Below are 19,485 nucleotides of genomic sequence, written 5' to 3' on the forward strand. Positions count from 1 at the left end.
TTTTAGTTAAAATTTTTCTTCACCTTTCCGTTTTGGTGGTAAGATCACAAAATTTCTGGTATATAGTAAAATATTACTATTTTATTGAATTATGTAATGTTCCAAGATTAATTTTTGAGTAAAAGTAACTGAATTTGAAGTCTTAAACAATTGTATATGAATACTGATCATGCTAATTTATGAACTGTCTGATTTTGGTGAGATTTCTAGCTTCTCCAAACTTTAGTTCAGTTAGTATAAAATGTTGACGACAATACCAACCTCCCTGGTTTGTGGTGAGGATTAAATAATCAAGTCTACAAAATGGCTGGCTAATAATAGGTGCTCAATAAATGTCATTTTCCTCCTTGCTTTACAGGTTTTTACTGCATATTGAGAATGATTCAGCCTACACATATATTCTTTGAAGTTAACTTTATTAGTGGGATTATGGACACAATTATATAAAATTTTGATTAGTATACAATTTCTCTGAGATCTTTAAGAAATTTCAGGACTAAGCCCGGTATAGTCTGTTTAATAAAAGTTTGTTGTTATTGAAGTTTGTTGTAGGAAGAATCGATAGACAGTTGATTCTACTTTTGCTAAGAATTGTGCTAGTAATAAGTGATACCAACAATAAAGATGACAAAGTTCCCACGTTAAGCAACTTGCAATTTAATTCATTATCTGTCACATTATATATGTGCTACAAACCTGTGAATAAACATTGAAAAAATATTGAAATAGAAGAGATTCAAACTTTCAAAGAGCTTGAATCTGAATTTTATAGTGGTCAAGGGAAGGACAGAGGAAGAAGAAGAGAAGTTTGAAGAGTTGTTGATATACATCTGGGAATTTACATAAATGGATACAGGGTTTTCTCCATGCCATCATTTCAGTTTTATTTCACCTAGGCAGAGGCGTTATACATATGTTAACCGTTTTTTCCTCCATATACAAGAATTTTCATAAGTCACACCCAAAAGCTCAAAAATTTCTCTTAACTGGATTTAATTTGTAATGCATACAAAAGTGAAATTAATCTATTCTTGATTTTTTTTGTGGTAGGAATATTTAACAGGATTTCCCTTAAATTTTAAAATATGCCATATAGTATTGCTAACTATAGACACTATGGTGTACAGCAGATATCTAGAATTTATTCATCTTGCATAAGTGAAACTTTATACCCATTGAATGCCATTTAGACCTCATTTCCCCCTCCTAGCCCCTCACAACCACTATTCTACTGTCTGCATGTATGAGTTTGACCATTTTAGATATCTCATATAAGTGAGCTCGTGAAGTATTTATCCTTCTGTGACTGGCTTATTTCGCTTAGCATAATGCCCTCAAAGTTCATCCATGTCGTTGCATATGGCAGGATTTCCTTCCTTTTTTAAGGCTGGATAATATTCATTGCATGTATGTATCCCATTTTCTTTATCCATTTATCTGTCAATGGGCATTTAGGTTGCTTCCATACCTTTGCTATTGTGAATAATGCTGCTGTGAACATAGGAATGCAGGTATCTCTTCAAGATGCTGATTTCAATTATTTTTGACATATACCCAGAAGTGGGTTTGCTGGATCATATGGTAGTTCTATTTTCAACTTTTTTTTTTTTTAAAGATTTTTTATTTTTCTTTCCTTTTTCTCCCCAAAGCCCCCCGGTACATAGTTGTATATTCTTAGTTGTGGGTCCTTCTATGTGGGACGCCGCCTCAGCGTGGCTTGATGAGCAGTGCCATGTCCGTGCCCAGGATTCGAACCAACGAAACACTGGGCCGCCTGCAGCGGAGCACACGAACTTTACCACTCGGCCACGGGGCCAGCCCCCTCTATTTTCAATTTTTTGAAGAACCTCCCTACTGTTTTTCACAGTGGCTATACCTACTGTGAATATACATTCCCACTAACAGTGTACCAGGATTCCAATTTCTCCACATCCTCTCCAACATTTGTTATCTTTCTTTATAATAGCATCTTAACAGGTGTGAGGTGATATCTTATTATGGTTTTGCTTTGTAATTCCCTGATGATTAGTGACATTTAGCACCTTTTCATATAACTGTTGGCCATTTGAATATTTTCTTTGGAGAAATGTCTATTCAAGTCCTTCGCCCATTTTTAAATTCGGTTGTTCTTTGCTATTGGGTTGTATATAGTTTTGTTTTAATAAGGACATGTATTCCAGTGAATGAAATTACATAACCTCCTCAAGAATGATTTTGGCCTCTAAATACTTGTTATGAACATTTACCATTACCTATTAAATTTAGCATTTTGAAATTAATTTATGTAATATAGAATTGTGTTTTCAGCAGTATACTGACAATGACATTATATGTATTCATCTTTAGTCAATACAGTGGTGTGAAGACTTTCAGCAGTTGCAGTTTGAGTGACTTTGAAAATTTCGTTTCAAAAGTGGGTGCCAGATGTCTTCAGAATAAGCCACAAATGCAATCATCTGCACAATCCACGTGTGGCAACCGCAGAGTGGAGGGCAGTGAAGTCTGTGACTGTGGCACTGTGGAAGTAGGTCTGATAACTAGGAAACTGATTATATATTTATTGTTTTAGTTCATCCTTTTATCATAAATGTTATATATCTCAACTATGACTGAATACCATGCAGAATATTGGCAGTATGTGAAATCGTTTGAAATACAACAATATACTGTCTAGGTTTTATAGATTGAAGAGTTTTGAACAAACATAAAATGTACTCCAAAAATATTATTGCTGATGGGGAAAAGGTGAATCTAGAATGAGCTTTTGGGTTCCACACTAAATATATAAGATTTTTCCAAACCTGTGCTTAACCCTTTGGGCATTTTATAAATGTCTAACTGAAGATTAAAATGTCAGCAAACCATCAAGTATGCTGCAGGGTATTACTTCACAGTGAAATCAATAGTATAGTGAGGGAAGACTGTGTTAATGTTATAGTCTGAACATTGGGTGATTTGGATTATTCACTTGATAGGGAAGCCCTGAAAATATAACGAATGCAAAAGGTCCAGGAAATAATGCTGCTAGACAATTCAATATTCGCAGCAACACTGCAGATAAACAAATGTTTTACCATTTGGTAGAACAAGTCCTCCCTCTTTGCTCCTCTTCATTTATCTTTGAATTAGTTTTATTGGGGGATGATCTACATACAATAAAATGCACCCACTTTAAGTATACAGATCGGTGTGTTCTGACATGTATATAAGCATGGGTGCAAGTAAGATATAGATTCTTTTCTTTGTCTGCAAAAATTTATTCATATCTCCCTACAGTCATGCCCACCTCTACTCATCTCCAGGCAACTTCTGATTATGCCAGTTTCGCCTGATCTAGAAAGTCCTATGAATGGAATGATTCAGCACATATTCTTTGTGTTTGGCTTCTTTTGTTCAATACAGTGTTTTCGAGATTCACCCACATTGTTTTATGTCACAATAGTTTCTTTGTTTTTATTTTAAGTAATATTTCATTGTTTAGATATACCGTAATCTGTTTTTCCATTTACCTTTTAATGGACATTTAAGTTGCTAATTGTATTGGGCCATTGTTCTGAACTCCTAAAATTTGAATTGCTGGGTCATATGATAAGTGTATGTTTATAAGCAACTGCCAAACTATTTTCCAAAATAGTTGTACCGTTTTGCACTTCTCTCAGCAACATAGGAAACTTTTATTTCCTCCACATGTTCACCGAAATTTGATATTGCAGCCTTTAAAATTTTAGCCATTCGTTTTGATTTTACTTCTTTTTTTTTTTTAAGATTTTATTTTTTTCCTTTTTCGCCCCAAAGCCCGCCGGTACATAGTTGTATGTTCTTCATTGTCGGTCTTTCTAGTTGTGGCATGTGGGATGCTGCCTCAGCATGGCTTGATGAGCAGTGCCATGTCCACGCCCAGGATTCGAACCAATGAAACACTGGGCCACCTGCAGCGGAGCACGCGAACTTAACCACTCGGCCATGGGCCCAGCCCCTTGATTTTACATCTTTGATGACTCTAATGATATTGAGCATGTTTGCATGTCCCTTTGGCCATTTGTTGTTCGAATAATCCATTCAAATATTTTGCCAGTTTTAAAAATTAGGGGCTGACGCCATGGCACAGTGGTTAAGTGCGAATGTTCCAGCTTGGCAGGTGCAGGGTTCGCTGGTTCAAATCCCGGGTGCGGACATGGCACCACTTGTCACACCATGCTGTGATAGGCATCCCACACATAGGGCAGAGGAAGATGGGCATGGATATTAGCTCAGGGGCAGTCTTCCTCAAAAATAAATAAATAAAATAAAAAGTAGGTTGTTTAGTTTTTATTATTGATTTGTAAGAGTTCCTTATACAGACTGGATACCACAACTTTGTCAGACATGTATATTACAAACATGTTTCTAGTCTATGTATTTCCTTTTCAGTTTCTTAACCTCTTTGAATAGCAGGCATTTTTTTGAAGTGCAATGTATCGTGTTTTTCTTCTGTGGTCATGCTTTTTCTGTCCTAAAAAATCTTTGCTTACTCAAGGTCGTGAATATTTTCTCCTATGTTTTCTACTAGAATACTATTGTAACTTTTACATTTAGTCTGTGATCCATTTTGAGTTTGCTTTTGTGTTTGGTGAGAGAATTGGGTTGAGGTTCATTATCCTCCATACGAAAATCAAAGTTTTCTAGCAGTATTTGTTAAAATGACTATCTTTTCATATTGTATCACCTTAGTGCCCTTATGAAAATAAATTACCATCCATGTGTATCTATTCCTGGATTCTGTTCTGTTTATTTATATGTCTGTCCTTATGCCAATTCCACAGTGTCTTGATTGATGTACTTTATAATTTCTTGAAAACAACATAAATCATCCCACTTTGCATCTCTTTCCAGCATAGTTTTCCCATTCTGGGACCTTTGTATTTCCATATAAATTGGAGAATCAGCATGTGAATGTAGGGACTTTGATTGGAGTTTTGTTGTATCCATATAATCTTCCATCAATTTGGGGGGAATTATTTTCTTACCAATACTGAGTCTGCCAATCTGTGCACATGGTGTATCACTCCACTTATTTCGGTCTTCTTTAATTTATTTAGTTCTTCTGTAGTTTACTTTTCTTGATATTATTGCTTTAAAATGTTACTTAACAATTATCCATTGCTAGTATAAAAAAATGCAGTTGCCTTCTGTGAGTTCACCTTGCGTTTAGTGTTGATTAGAAGTGCTGAGAGTGTTCCTTCTGGTTTTTATTTTTAGGGGGAAAGCTTTCTCACCTTCACCATTAAATATGTTAGAGATATATAGGTATAGATATAGATTTTTATTTTTTAGCAGATGCCGTTTATCTTAAGTTGTCTTCTATTTCTAGTTAGCTGGGAGCTTTTTTTATTGTTGAATGAATTCGATGTGTAATGTATAATTTTAAGTTGTACAACGTGTTAATTTGACACATTTATATATTGTAATATGATTGCCAATGTAGCAATATCTATCACATTATGTAATTATAGTACAATATTATTGTCTATATTCATTATATTGTGCATTAGATCTCTCTGGCTTATTTACTACTCATTATGAGTTTGTATGCTTAAACACCATCACTTTTATCCTCCCACCCTCACCTCCTGGTAACCACCATTTTATTCTCTGTTTTTTACAAGTTTAACGTTTTTAGATTCCACATGTAAGTGATACCTTACAGTATGTCTCTTTCTCTGTCTTACTTATGTCACTTGGCATATGTGCTCAAGGTCCATCTATGTTGTCGTAATGAACGGATATATTCCTTTCTCATGGCTGAATAATATTCCATTGTGCATGTCTTTTTTTATCCGTTAATCAGTTGATGGGCATTTGGATTATTTCAATATCTTGACTATTGTGAATAATGCTGCCATAAAAATGAGAGTGCATATATCTTTTCAAAATCTTGTTTTTGTGGAAAATCCAAGATGGCGCCGTGAGTAGTCCTCTTTGTCTCTCCCCCTTCGAGTCTACAATTATTTGGACACTTATCGCTTGACAAAGGATATCCAGACAGCATCTCAGGACGTCTGAGACACCCACACGACTATACATCGGAAGGCGGACGGACTTTCCTCCGGGAGGATGTGGAAATAGGTGAAAACTCTCCGACCCCGACGAGCAGCTTAGTACCTGCAAGCGGCTTTCTTCCAACGGACGCCCCCAGAGGATCTACACACATCTAGGGCAGGAGCGAGCACACAACAGAGGAGCGACGGTGGAAACAGGTGACCAGAACCCTACCTAAACCCCCCGCGATTAATCCTAAACGCAGAGGGAAACTTTGGAGTTGCACACCTGAGCCCACAGGGAGAGTCTCTCCCTGCCATTGGTGGGGAGACCCCGCCTGGTGCTCGCGGCGCCCGGAGGGTCCCAGAGAGAGTTGGGGAGGGTACGGAGGTCTCCCAGCTGCCGTTGCCCTCCCTGTGGGAGTAGGGATTGCCGGAGATCTTGGAGAGGACCGGGGCTGGGGGAACTTTCAAAGGCCGGCTCTGCGACCCGGAGGGGAAGCGCCGGAGTTCCGCCCGGGCAGCAGACAAAACTCTCTGTCTGCCATTAGCAGAGGGGCCACGCTGAGCATTCACGGCTCCAGGAGAGGCCCAGAGAGTATCCCAGAGGGCAGGGCGAACCCCAGCTGCCGTTGCCCGCCCCGTGGGACTAGGGATTGCCGGAGATCTCGGAGAGGACCGGGGCTGGGGGAAGTTTCAAAGGCCGGCTCTGCGACCCAGAGGGGAAGCACCGGAGCTCCGCCCGGGCAGCAGACAAAACTCTCTGTCTGCCATTAGCAGAGGGGCCACGCCCAGCATTCACGGCTCCGGGAGAGTCCGGGAGAGAATCCCAGAGGGCGGGGTGACCCCCAGCTTCCGTTGCCCGCCCCGTGGGACTAGGGATAGCAAGAGATCTCGGAGAGGACTGGGGCTGGGGGGAGTTCCAGAGACCCAGCTTCGTAGCCTAGGGGGAAATCCTACAGGCTCACAGCAGCCTTAGGGAAAGCCTATGCACAGCACCAGTAGAAGGCACCCAGCCGCCAGCCACAAGGCTGGAAGACCCCAGGGCAAAAGCAGCATAGCTAGGTGAACTAACCACAGACTGTAGAAGATGACAATAGCTCTCCTGCGACCCATAGAGGACAAGTGAGATTTTGTGGGTGCCGACAGCAACGGAGCGACAAATATAAGTGATCCCACCCCTAGCCACTGGAAAAGCCCATAACACTGTTGCAGACCCCAAGGAGAGAGCACATCTAGGTGGGCTGCAACAGTAGGCACCAGCAGCCTGAAGCCCCCCTGTGACAGCCCCCACGGCAGAGTAGGGAATCCAAAGGGCCACTGTGGCTACAAAGAGGGGCCCAGGCCCAGTTAGCAACTACGGACAGGGTTCCTGGTTGGTGCAGTATAAACAGCTGCTCCCCCACCGCAGCAACTGAAACAAGTGAAAGGAGCAACAAAACTCTATCTACATGTGGAGGCACAAATCAACAACAAGAAATATGAAAAAATACATTAAATCTCCAGAACAGAAAGAAAGTAACAAATACACAGAAAACAATCCCAAAGAAAATGAGATATATAACGTAAATGATGATGACTTTCAAAACAGCCATCATTAAGATTCTCAATGAGTTAAGAGAGAATTCTGACCGACAACTCAACGAGTTCAGGAGCTATGTCACAAAAGAATTTGATACGATAAAGAAGAACCAAACAGAAATATTGGAAATGAAGAACACAATAGAGGAGATTAAGAAAAATCTAGATGCTCTGAACAGTAGGGCCAATAATATGGAGGAAAGAATTAGCAATTTGGAAGATGGCAATATAGAATTGCTGCAGGCAGAGGAGGAGAGAAAAGCAAGACTTAAAAGAAATGAAGAAACTCTCCAAGAATTATCAGACACAATTAGGAGATGCAACATAAGGATTATAGGTATACCAGAGGGAGAAGAGAAGGAGAAAGGGGCAGAAAGCCTATTCAAAGAAATAATGGCTGAGAACTTCCCAAATCTGGTGAGGGAGATGGATCTTCAGGTGACAGAAGCCAATAGATCTCCAAACTTTATCAATGCAAGAAGACCAACTCCACGGCATATATTAGTGAAGCTAGCAAGTCAACAACAAGGGGAAAATACTAAGGACAGCCAGGCAAAAGAAACTAACCTACAAAGGAACCCCCATCAGGCTATCAGCAGATTTCTCAGCAGAAACTTTACAGGCTAGAAGAGAGTGGAATGATATATTCAAAAATCTGAAGGACAAAAATCTACAGCCGAGAATTCTCTACCCAGCAAAAATATCCTTCAAATACGATGGAGAAATAAAAACTTTCCCAGATAAACAAAAATTAAGGGAGTTCATTGCCACAAAACCTCCTCTTCAGGAAATCCTCAGGAAAACCCTCATTCCTGAAAAATCCAAAAAAGGAAAGGGGCTACAAAACCAAGAGCAGAGGAGATAAGTAGAAGGACAACAACAGAGAGTAGCAGCTCTACATCAGAACAGATTAAACCATGGGACGAGAAACAAGGAAACTGAAGAAAACCGGAAAACAAGACACAAAATGGTAGTGGTAGGCCCCCACATCTCAATAATCACTCTAAATGTAAATGGATTGAACTCCCCAATCAAAAGACACAGAGTGGCAGGATGGATCAAAGAACCAGATCCAACAATATGCTGCCTCCAGGAAACACACCTCAGCCCCAAAGACAAACACAGACTCAGAGTGAAGGGATGGAGAACAATACTTCAAGCTAATAATGAAGAAAAGAAAGCAGGTGTCGCTATACTAATATCAGACAAGGTAGATTTCAAAGCAAAACAGATAAAGAAAGATAAAGAGGGACAGTATATAATGATAAAAGGGACTCTCCACCAAGAAGACATAACACTTATAAATATATACGTTCCCAACACAGGAGCACCAAAATTTGTAAAGCAACTCTTAATAGAACTAAAAGAAGACATCAACAACAATACAATAATAGTAGGGGACCTCAACACACCATTAACACCAATGGACAGAACATCCAGACAGAAAATCAACAAGGAAATTATAGAATTAAATGAAAAATTAGACCAGATGGACTTAATAGATATATATAGAACACTTCATCCAAAAATAGCAGGTTACACATTCTTCTCAAGTGCACATGGAACATTCCAAGGATTGACCATATTTTGGGAAACAAAGCAAACATCAATAAATACAAGAGAGTTGAAATAATGTCAAGCATCTTTTCTGATCATAATGCTATGAAACTAGAAATCAACTACAAGAAAAAAGCAGAGAAAGGTGCAAAAATGTGGAGACTAAACAACACGCTTCTCAACAAACAATGGATCATTGAAGAAATTAAAGAAGAAATCAAATTTTATCTGGAGACTAATGAAAATGAGAACACGGCATACCAAATCATTTGGGATGCAGCAAAAGCAGTCCTAAGAGGGAAATTCATCGCAATACAGGCTCACCTCACTAAACAAGAAAAAGCTCACATAAGCAACCTCAAACTACACCTAACAGAACTAGAAAAAGAAGAACAAACAAAGCCCAGAGTCAGTAGAAGGAGGAAAATAATAAAAATAAGAGCAGAAATAAACAATATTGAAACAAAAAAGACAATAGAAAGGATCAATGAAACAAAGAGTTGGTTCTTCAAAAGAATTAACAAAATTGACAAACCCCTAGCCAGACTCACCAAGAAAAGAAGAGAGATATCGCAAATTAATAAAATCAGGAATGACAGAGGAGAAATCACAACAGATACCAATGAAATACAAGAGATCATAAGAGAACACTATGAAAATCTATATGCCAACAAATTGAACAACCTGGAAGAAATGGACAAATTCCTAGACTCCTACAATCTCCCCAAACTGAATCAGGAAGAAATGGAGAATCTGAATAGGCCAATCACAAGTAAGGAAATAGAAACGGTAATCAAAAACCTCCCCAAAAACAAGAGTCCAGGACCAGACGGCTTCTCTGGAGAATTCTACCAAACACTCAAAGCAGACTTAATACCTATTCTCCTCAAACTGTTCCAGAAAATTGAGAAAGATGGAGAACTCCCTAACACATTCTATGAAGCCGACATCACTCTGATCCCCAAACCTGACAAGGACAACACAAAGAAGGAGATCTACAGGCCGATATCACTGAGGAACACAGATGCAAAAATCCTCAACAAAATTTTGGCAAACCGATTACAGCAATACATCAAAAAGATTATACACCATGATCAAGTGGGATTTATACCAGGGACACAGGGATGGTTCAACATCCGCAAGTCAATCAACGTGATACACTACATCAACAAAATGAAAAACAAAAACCACATGATCATCTCAATAGATGCAGAGAAAGCATTCGACAAGATCCAACACCCATTTATGATAAAAACCCTCAGTAAAATGGGTATAGAAGGAAAGTACCTCAACATAATAAAGGCCATATATGATAGACCTACAGCCAACATCATACTCAATGGACAAAAACTGAAAGCCATCCCTCTGAGGACAGGAACAAGACAAGGGTGCCCACTTTCACCACTCCTATTCAACATAGTACTGGAGGTGCTGGCCAGAGCAATTCGGCAGGAAAAAGAAATAAAAGGAATCCAAATAGGTAACGAAGAAGTAAAACTCTCGTTGTTTGCGGACGACATGATCTTATATATAGAAAACCCCAAAGAATCCATAGAAAAACTATTAGAAATAATCAACAACTACAGCAAAGTAGCAGGGTATAAAATTAACGTGCATAAATCAGTAGCATTTCTATACACTAACAATGAACTAACGGAAAAAGAACTCGAGAACTCAATCCCATTCACAATTGCAACAAAAAGAATAAAATACCTTGGTATAAACTTAACCAAGGAAGTGAAGGATCTATACAATGAAAACTACAAGACTTTCTTGAAAGAAATTGGCGATGTCATAAAGAGATGGAAAGACATTCCATGCACATGGATTGGAAGAATAAACATAGTTAAAATGTCCATACTACCTAAAGAAATATACATATTCAATGCTATCCCAATCAGAATCCCAAGAACATTCTTCACAGAAATTGAACAAACAATCCTAAAATTCATATGGGGCAACAAAAGACCGCGAATTGCTAAAGCAATCCTGAGCAAGAAAAACAAAGCCGGCGGAATCACAATCCCCGATTTCAAAACATACTACAAAGATACAGTGATCAAACCAGCATGGTACTGGTACAAAAACAGATCCACAGATCAATGGAACAGAATTGAAAGCCCAGAGATAAAACCACACATCTATGGACAGCTAATCTTCGACAAAGGAGCAGAGGGCCTACAATGGAGAAAAGAAAGTCTCTTCAACAAATGGTGCTGGGAAAACTGGACAGCCACATGCAAAAGATTGAAAATTGACCATTCTTTTTCACCACACACCAAAATAAACTCAAAATGGATCAAAGACCTAAAGATCAGGCCTGAGACATAAGTCTTTTGGAAGAGAATATAGGCAGTACACTCTTTGACATCAGTTTCAAAAGAATCTTTTTGGACACTGTAACTCCTCAGTTGAGGGAAACAATAGAAAGAATAAACAAATGGGACTTCATGAGACTAAAGAGCTTCTTCAAGGCAAGGGAAAACAGGATTGAAACAAAAAAACAGCTCACTAATTGGGAAAAAATATTTACAAGCCACTTATCCGACAAAGGGTTAATCTCCATAATATACAAAGAACTCACACTGCTTAACAACAAAAAAACAAACAACCCGATCAAAAAATGGGCAGAGGACATGAACAGACATTTCTCAAAAGAAGATATGAATATGGCCAATAGACCCATGAAAAGATGTTCATCATTGCTAATCATCAGGGAAATGCAAATCAAAACTACACTAAGATATCACCTTACACCCGTTAGATTGGCAACAACATCCAAAATCAAGAGCGACAAATGTTGGAGAGGTTGTGGAGAAAAAGGAACCCTCATACACTGTTGGTGGGAATGCAAACTGGTACAGCCACTATGGAAAACAGTATGGAGATTTCTCAAAAAGTTAAAAATAGAAATACCCAATGACCCAGCCATCCCATTACTGGGTATCTATCCTAAGAACCTGAAATCAGAAATCTCAAGAGTCCGTTGAACCCCTATGTTCATCGCAGCATTGTTTACAATAACCAAGATGTGGAACCAGCCTCCATGCCCAGAAACTGATGATTGGATAAAGAAGATGTGGTATATATACAGAATGGAATACTACTCAGCCATAAAAAAAGACAAAATTGGCCCATTCACAACAACGTGGTTGGACCTCGAGGGTATTATGTTAAGCGAAATAAGCCAGTCAGAGAAAGACGAACTCTATATGACTCCACTCATAGGTGGAAATTAGTATACTGATAAGGAGATCTGATCGGTGGTTACCAGGGAAAAGGGGGGGGTGGGGGGAGGGCACAGAGGGGGAAGTGGTGTACCCACAACATGACTAACAAAAATGTACAACTGAAATCTCACAAGGTTGTACTCTATCATAACATGAATAAAAAAAAAAAATCTTGTTTTTGTTTCCTTTGTTATATATTCAGATGTGGAATTGCTGAGTCATATTGTTGATCTATTTTGAATTTTTTTGTGGATTCTCCATATTGTTTTCCATAGTGGTTGGGCCGTTTTACTTTCCCGCCAACAATGTGTAAGGGTTTCCTTTTCACCATATCCTTGCCAGTGCCTGTTCTCTCATATCTTCTTGATAACCATTCTAACAGAAGTGAAGTGATATGTCATTGTGCTTTGATTTGCATTTCTCTGATGATTATGATGTTGAGCATTTTTTCATGTATCCATTGTCCATTTGATGTCCTCTTTGGCAAAATGTCTATTTAGTTCCTCTGCCCATTTTTTAATTGGATTATTTGTTTGTTTTTATTGAGTTGACTGAGTTCTTTATATATTTTGGACATTAGCCCCTTATCCAATACATGGTTTGCAGAAATTTTCTCCCACTCTGTAGATTGTCTTTTCATTTTTTTAATTGTTTCTTTTGCTGTGCAGAAGCTTTGGATTTTGATGTAGTCTCATTTGTTGATTTTTTCTTTTGTTGTTTGTGTTTTTGACATCATGCCTTCCAAATTATTGCCAAGACCAATATCAATAAGCTTTTCCCCTATGTTTTCTTCTAGGAGTTTCATGGTATCTGGTCTTACATTTCGGTCTTTGATCCATTTCAAATTAAGTTTTCTGAGTGGTGTGAGATAGAGATTCAATTTCATTGTTGTGCCTGGGTTTCTTCAGTTTTCCTGGCACCATTTGTTGAAGAAACTATCCTTTCCACATTGGGTATTTTGGCCTTATTGTGAAACATTACAAATGCTGACCATATATGCCAGGGATAATTCTGGGCTCTCTATTCTGTTCTATTGGTTGATGTATCTATTTTTGTGCCAGTACCATCCTGTTTTTGTTACTAGGACTTTGTAGTATAGTTTGAAATCTGGATATCTGATACTTCCAGGTTTGTTCTTTTTTCTTAGGATTGCTTTGGCTATTCAGGGTCTTTTGTTGTTCCAGACAAATTTTAGGATTGTCTCTTCTATTTCTGTGAAGAATGCCTTTGCTATTTTGATGGAGATTGCATTGAATCTGTAGATGGCTTGGGTAGTAAGGTCATTTTAACAATATTAATTCTTCTGATCCATGAACATGGGATATCTTTCCATTTGTTCCCTCTTTGATTTCTTTCAGCAGTTTTGTATTCATTGTACAAATCTTTCATTTCCTTGGTTACATTTATTCCTAAGTGTTTTGTTGTTTTTGATGTTATTGTGAATCTGATTATTTTCTTTATTTCTTTTTCAGATGCTTCATCATTAGTGTAAAGCAATGCAATTGGTTTCTGTATGTTAATTTTGTATCCTGCCACTTTACTGAAATTGTTGCTTAATCCCACAGTTTTATTTTTTTACCAATTCTTTGGGTTTTTTTAATATAGGATCATATCATTAGAAAATAATGGTAGTTTTACTTCTTCCTTTCCAATTTGGATGCCTTTTATTTCTTTGTCTTGCCTAATTGCTCTAGCTAGGCCTTCCAGTACTTCGTTGAATAGGGGTGATGAGAGTGGGCATCCTTGCCTTGTTCCTGATCTTAGAGGAAGCACTTTCAATTTCTCTCCATTGAGTATAATGTTAGTTGAGAGTTTTCAATCAAGAATTTGTGTTGAATTTTGTCAGATGTCCTATTTCTGTGTCTATGGAGCTGATCATATGAGTTTTCTCCTTTTTTTTACCTATTAATATGGTGCATTTCATTGACTGGTTTTTGAATGCTAACCCAACTATGTATTTCTGAGATTAGCCCCACTTGGATTATTCTATGTATATACATGTTCCTAGATTTAATTTGCCCATATTTTCTTCAGGATTATGGGACTTATTTTCACAAGGGGATTGTGGTCTGTAGCTTTTTCTTTTCTTGTAATATTTCCTTCTAGTATTGGCATAAGGGTAATTCTGGACTCATAAAATGAGTTGGAAAGTGCTCCCTTACTCCCTACTTTCTGAAAGAATTTGTTTAAGATTGGTATTACTCCTATTTATTTATTATTTTTATGGTGGAAGAGCACTTAACATGAGATCCACCCTTTTAAATCTATCCTCCCAGAAGTTTTATAGTTTTGCATTTTATATTTAGGTTTATGATCTATTTTTGAGTTAATTTTTTTTTGAAAAGTATACGATCAGTGCCTACAGTCATTTTCCATGTGTATGTCTAGTTGTTATTGCAAGCTTTTGTTGAAAAAGACTATCCATTCTCCATTGAATTGCATTTGCTCCATTGTCAAAGATTTCATTATCACTGTGTAGGTCTATTTCTGGGGTCTTTATTTTGTTCCAGTGATCTCTTCTTCTATTCTTTTATGAATATCACTCTGTCATTATTATAGTTTATAGTAAGTTTTGAAGTTGGCTATTGTCAGTCCTCCAATTTTTCTCCTCCTCCTCCTCCTCCCTCTCCCTTCCTCCTCCTCCATCTTTTTCCTCTCCATATAAACTTTAGAATCGGTTTGTAAATATCCACAAAATAACTTGCTGGAATTTTAATTGCAATTGCATTGAATCTCTAGATCACTTTGGAAGATGACATCTTCCTATCCATGAATGTGGAATATCTCTGCATTTATTTACATTTTCTTCGATTTCCTTCATGGAGTTTTGTAGTTTCTCTGATTCAGATCCTATAAAATTTTGTTAGAACTTTTCCCAAGTAATTCATTGTTTTCATGCTAATTTAAATAGTATTGAGCTTTTAAAATTTCAAATTGCCATTTTTCATTGTTGGTACATAGGAAAACAATTGACTTTTGTACATTAACTTTGTATCCGCATCCTTGCTATAATCACTTATTAGTTATAGGTCAGTTATTTGGTCAATTATTTTCTTTACATAGACAATTGTGTAATCTATGTGCAAAACCAGCTTTATTTCTTCCTTCTCAACTTGTATATGCTTAATTTCATTTTCTTGTCTTATTACATTAGCTAGGACTTCCAGTAAGATGTTGAAAGGAGTGGTGAGAGGGGGCATCCTTGCCTTGTTCTTGATTGTAGGGGGAAAGCTTATGGTTTCTCACCGTGAGTATGATGTTAGCTGTCGGTGTTTTCTAGATGTTCATCATCAAATTGTGGAAGTTTTCTTCTGTTCCTAGTTCCTAACATTTTGTATAATAAGCGAGTGTTTGATTTTGTCAAATGCTTTTTCTACATCAATTGTTATGATAATATGGTTTTTCTTCTTCAGCCATCAATATGATGGATTACATTAATTGATGTTTGAATGATGACCCAGCCTTGTATACTTGTGATAAATCCCACTTGGTTGTGGTCCATAGTTCTTTTTATAAACTGTTGGATTCAATTTCCTAATCTTTTTTGAGGATTTTTCATCTTTGTTTATGAGAAATATAGGTGTGTAATTTTCCTTTCTTGTAATGTCTTTCTCTGGGCTTGGTATTCAGGTTATTCTGGCCTCATAGAATGAGTTAGAAAGTGTCACACATCAAGGGTGGAAGAGTAATGTGTCTATGATTCCATGGGGTGAAGACAATAGGAGCTCTATGTGTAGCGCTTCTCTTGAATTCTGTCCTAGGTATTTCTTCTCTTGGTTGATTTAATTTGTATCCTTTCCATATAATAAACATGACTGTGAGTATAACAGCTTTCAGTGAATTCTATGAATCCTTTCAGCCAATTATCAAGCCTGAGGGGATTTGGGGAATCCACTGAACTTGTGATTGGTGTAAGAAGTGAGGGAAGTCTTGGGGACATTCTCGCTAACTTTGCAGTGGCCCTAAATTCTACACACTCTTCTCCCCCCAGCTTTATTGAAACATTATTGATAAATAGAAATTACATATATTTAAGGTGTACAGTATGATGTTTTTATAGATGTATATGTTGTGAAGTGATTACCACAATCAAACCAATTAACATATCCATCACCTCACACTGTTATCTTTTTCTTGTGGTGAGAATACATCACCTATCATCTTAGAAAATTTCAAGTATATAATACAGTATTGTTAATTTTAGTCACCATGCTGTGCATTAGATTCTGAGAACTAATTCATCTTATAAATGAATGTTTGTAGCCTTTGATCAATATGTCTTCTTTCCTCCCGCCCTCCAGGACTAGTAGCCACCATTCTACTCTCTATTATTGTTATCCAATTTCTGAAAAAACTTGTGTCATATATTTTGCCCAGTGTTCTAGTTGGATAAGAGTTAGTGGGACACCAGTTACTCTGTTTCAACCCGAAGTAACAGTCCTACTTTAGTATTTTAATTCTTTAGAGATGCAAAAATCTATAAATGTTGATAGCATTCATATTCTTCCCCAAAACTCAAAAAATACACACAGTAAATAAAGCTTCTCCCAAAGTTTATATTATTGTCATGATGTATTTTTGCTTGTGCTTGCCACTCATTCATAGCAATGTGGACCTCTTACCTGTTGTGATCCTCCAACTTGTACACTGAAAGCAGGAGCACAATGTCATGAAGGATTGTGCTGCAAGAGCTGTAACGTAAGATTCAAGTTTATTAATATCTCCCCAATATGTAATGAATCATGTCTAACATACTTTAAAACACTTGGATATAAAGCTATAAGTCAAAATAAATGACCTTTCAAATAAAGAAAAAGATACTAAATTCAGAATCAGGTTTCTTATTTTGTGAACTTTAATGGATGTTGAAGCCTCTTTATAATGCCATTATTCTCCCTAACTTGGTGCTATTGTTTTTAAGCCTTGATTGAGAGCTGCTATAGAATTCTTCAATATAGAAGGTCTCCATTAAGAGGGACTATTTTCATTCACTCTATCCAATATTTATGTTTTATGAATAAAAATGTCATTACTGGTTGTGATAGGTATCTATAGGTATGTAATCGAAGATACTGCAGCTTCCTATAAATGTGTAAATAATGAAACTCACTAGAAGTAACACTTTCCAAATGCTACATGTTAGCACAAAATTTAAATTCTGAACGTATTATTCAAAGATCATTTGACTTAAAGATCACATTTTAGCTTATATGTTGAAGATGTTGACTCCTGTCTCTTGTTTTACTTTTCAACCCTTCCAATCTATTTGTGACAAATTCATCATATGAAAATCTCTCTATTGAACTACCTGCCCTGGGTTCTGTGTTCTTGACTGTCCTTGACTGACACAGTTTTGCATTATTTTTTCTAGAATCTTATAATGTGGTTACATTCTTACCTCTGTGCCCTTTTTAGTGTCAACTGGAAGTCATCAATTAAGAAGTATGAGATAGATGCCCACTTGAGATTCTTTTATATAGATTTTCAGAATTCTGTATATGGAAGTGTTAACTATAGGATAATTCAAGAGAAAAATAACAATTGAATTCCTTCCTCTGCAGACTTCTGAGTTGAACTGCCTCTTTAATCACCCTTCAGTTTCCCTCTGTTTGTTCCATTGTTTGTGTTTCACATTTGTCATAGAATTACAAATATTCCATACTTACAAGCTGTGGTTTGAATAAGCATATTTTATTTCAAAATTGTCTAAATTACACTATCTTCACTCCCAAAAAATAATTATCCCAAGCTAAAAGTGACTTTTCCTCCCTCACACCAAAACAGAAACAAAACTTTGGCTCTCATCACATCATATTTGTGTTATACTTTTTCTTGTACATATATCTTATCTCCTGCTTTAGTTGCTAACATTCAATATTTTAAAAATATGATTAGCATAATGTTTTATGCAAAGAAGTTACTAATAGACATGAATGAATAAATAGATCAGTAAACTATAAATGGAATTAACACAACTTTGAAATAAATATTGATAACCACAACGATCTTATATATAATGCTTTCTTTTTAATATTTTAATTCCTATTAGATTTCAGGAAGAGGTGTTCTATGTAGGCCGACAGCACATTCTGAATGTGATTTACCTGAGTATTGTGATGGAGTCTCACCACAGTGTCCACCTGATATAACTTTTCACGATGGAAAGTTATGTAAAGGAGAATATTTTTGTTATGGTGGAGAATGCCAAGATCTTGATGCACGTTGTCAGAGCCTATTTGGAGCAGGTAAAATTGTTTTGTAACATCTAAATAGTTGGTCTTCACTATTTTTATTAATGTTACTAAGACAATGGGCAATTATATTCATAAAATTTAGATTCTATATTTATAAATATATATATAATTTAAATTAAATATATTTAAATTATTTATTGTGTTTAATATCTATTTTTTCAAACTTTATTAAGGTATAATTTACAAATAAAAATATATATTTAAGATATATGACTTGATATTTCAATATACATATGCATTGTGAAATAGTTGCCACAATGAAGCTGCTTGACACACCCATTACATGCATACACCCAGAAATGGAATTGCTGGATCATAAGGTAGTTCACTTTTAATTTTTGAGGGACTATACTATTTTCTATAATGGCTGTACCAATTTTCTCTGCATCCTTGCTAATACTTATCTTTTGTCTCTTTGATAATATCTACCCTAAAAGATGCGAGTTGTGGTTTTGATTTTCATTTCCCTGATGATTAGTGATTTTGAACACCTTTTCCTATATCTGATGGCCATTTGTATGTCTTCTTTTGAGAAATGGCTATTCAGGTCCTTTGCTATTTTAAAACTTCATCATTTGATTTTTCTATTGAGATGTATGAGTTATATATTTTGGAGATTAACGTCTTATGACATATATCATTTGCAAATATTTTCTTGCGTTCTATAGGTTTCCTTTACACTGTTGTTTTTTTTGGGTGTGTTCTGAGAAGTTTTTAAATTTGATTCTGTCCCACTTGTCTATTTTTGCTTTTGTTTCCTGTGCTTTTGTGTCACATCCAAAAATTATTTCCCGGAGCAATGTCCAAGAGCTTTCCCCCTATGTTTTCCTCTAGTAGTGTTACAGT

The 19,485-nt window shown here is 36.8% G+C and overlaps 1 protein-coding gene across 49 annotated transcripts in view; it reads left to right on the forward strand.

Moving 5' to 3' along the window:
• The window catches only part of ADAM32 (ADAM metallopeptidase domain 32), a 237,553-nt gene that overhangs the window by 153,345 nt on the left and 64,723 nt on the right, over positions 1-19,485 (forward strand). For 35 of the 49 annotated variants that reach the window (XR_011433231.1, XM_070252966.1, XM_070252982.1 and 32 more), the window contains 3 exons: positions 2,347-2,524; positions 16,991-17,083; positions 18,435-18,630. Coding sequence is in view for 48 of the 49 variants with exons in the window: in XM_070252966.1 (XP_070109067.1) it covers positions 2,347-2,524; positions 16,991-17,083; positions 18,435-18,630 (467 nt within the window). In the remaining variant the exon portion in view is untranslated. The remainder of the gene's footprint in view (positions 1-2,346; positions 2,525-16,990; positions 17,084-18,434; positions 18,631-19,485) is intronic. The other 14 variants (XM_070252977.1, XM_070252988.1, XM_070252989.1 and 11 more) reach the window with 2 other exon arrangements.

This window comes from Equus caballus, chromosome 27 (assembly GCF_041296265.1).
Source record: "Equus caballus isolate H_3958 breed thoroughbred chromosome 27, TB-T2T, whole genome shotgun sequence".
NCBI lineage: Eukaryota > Metazoa > Chordata > Mammalia > Perissodactyla > Equidae > Equus > Equus caballus.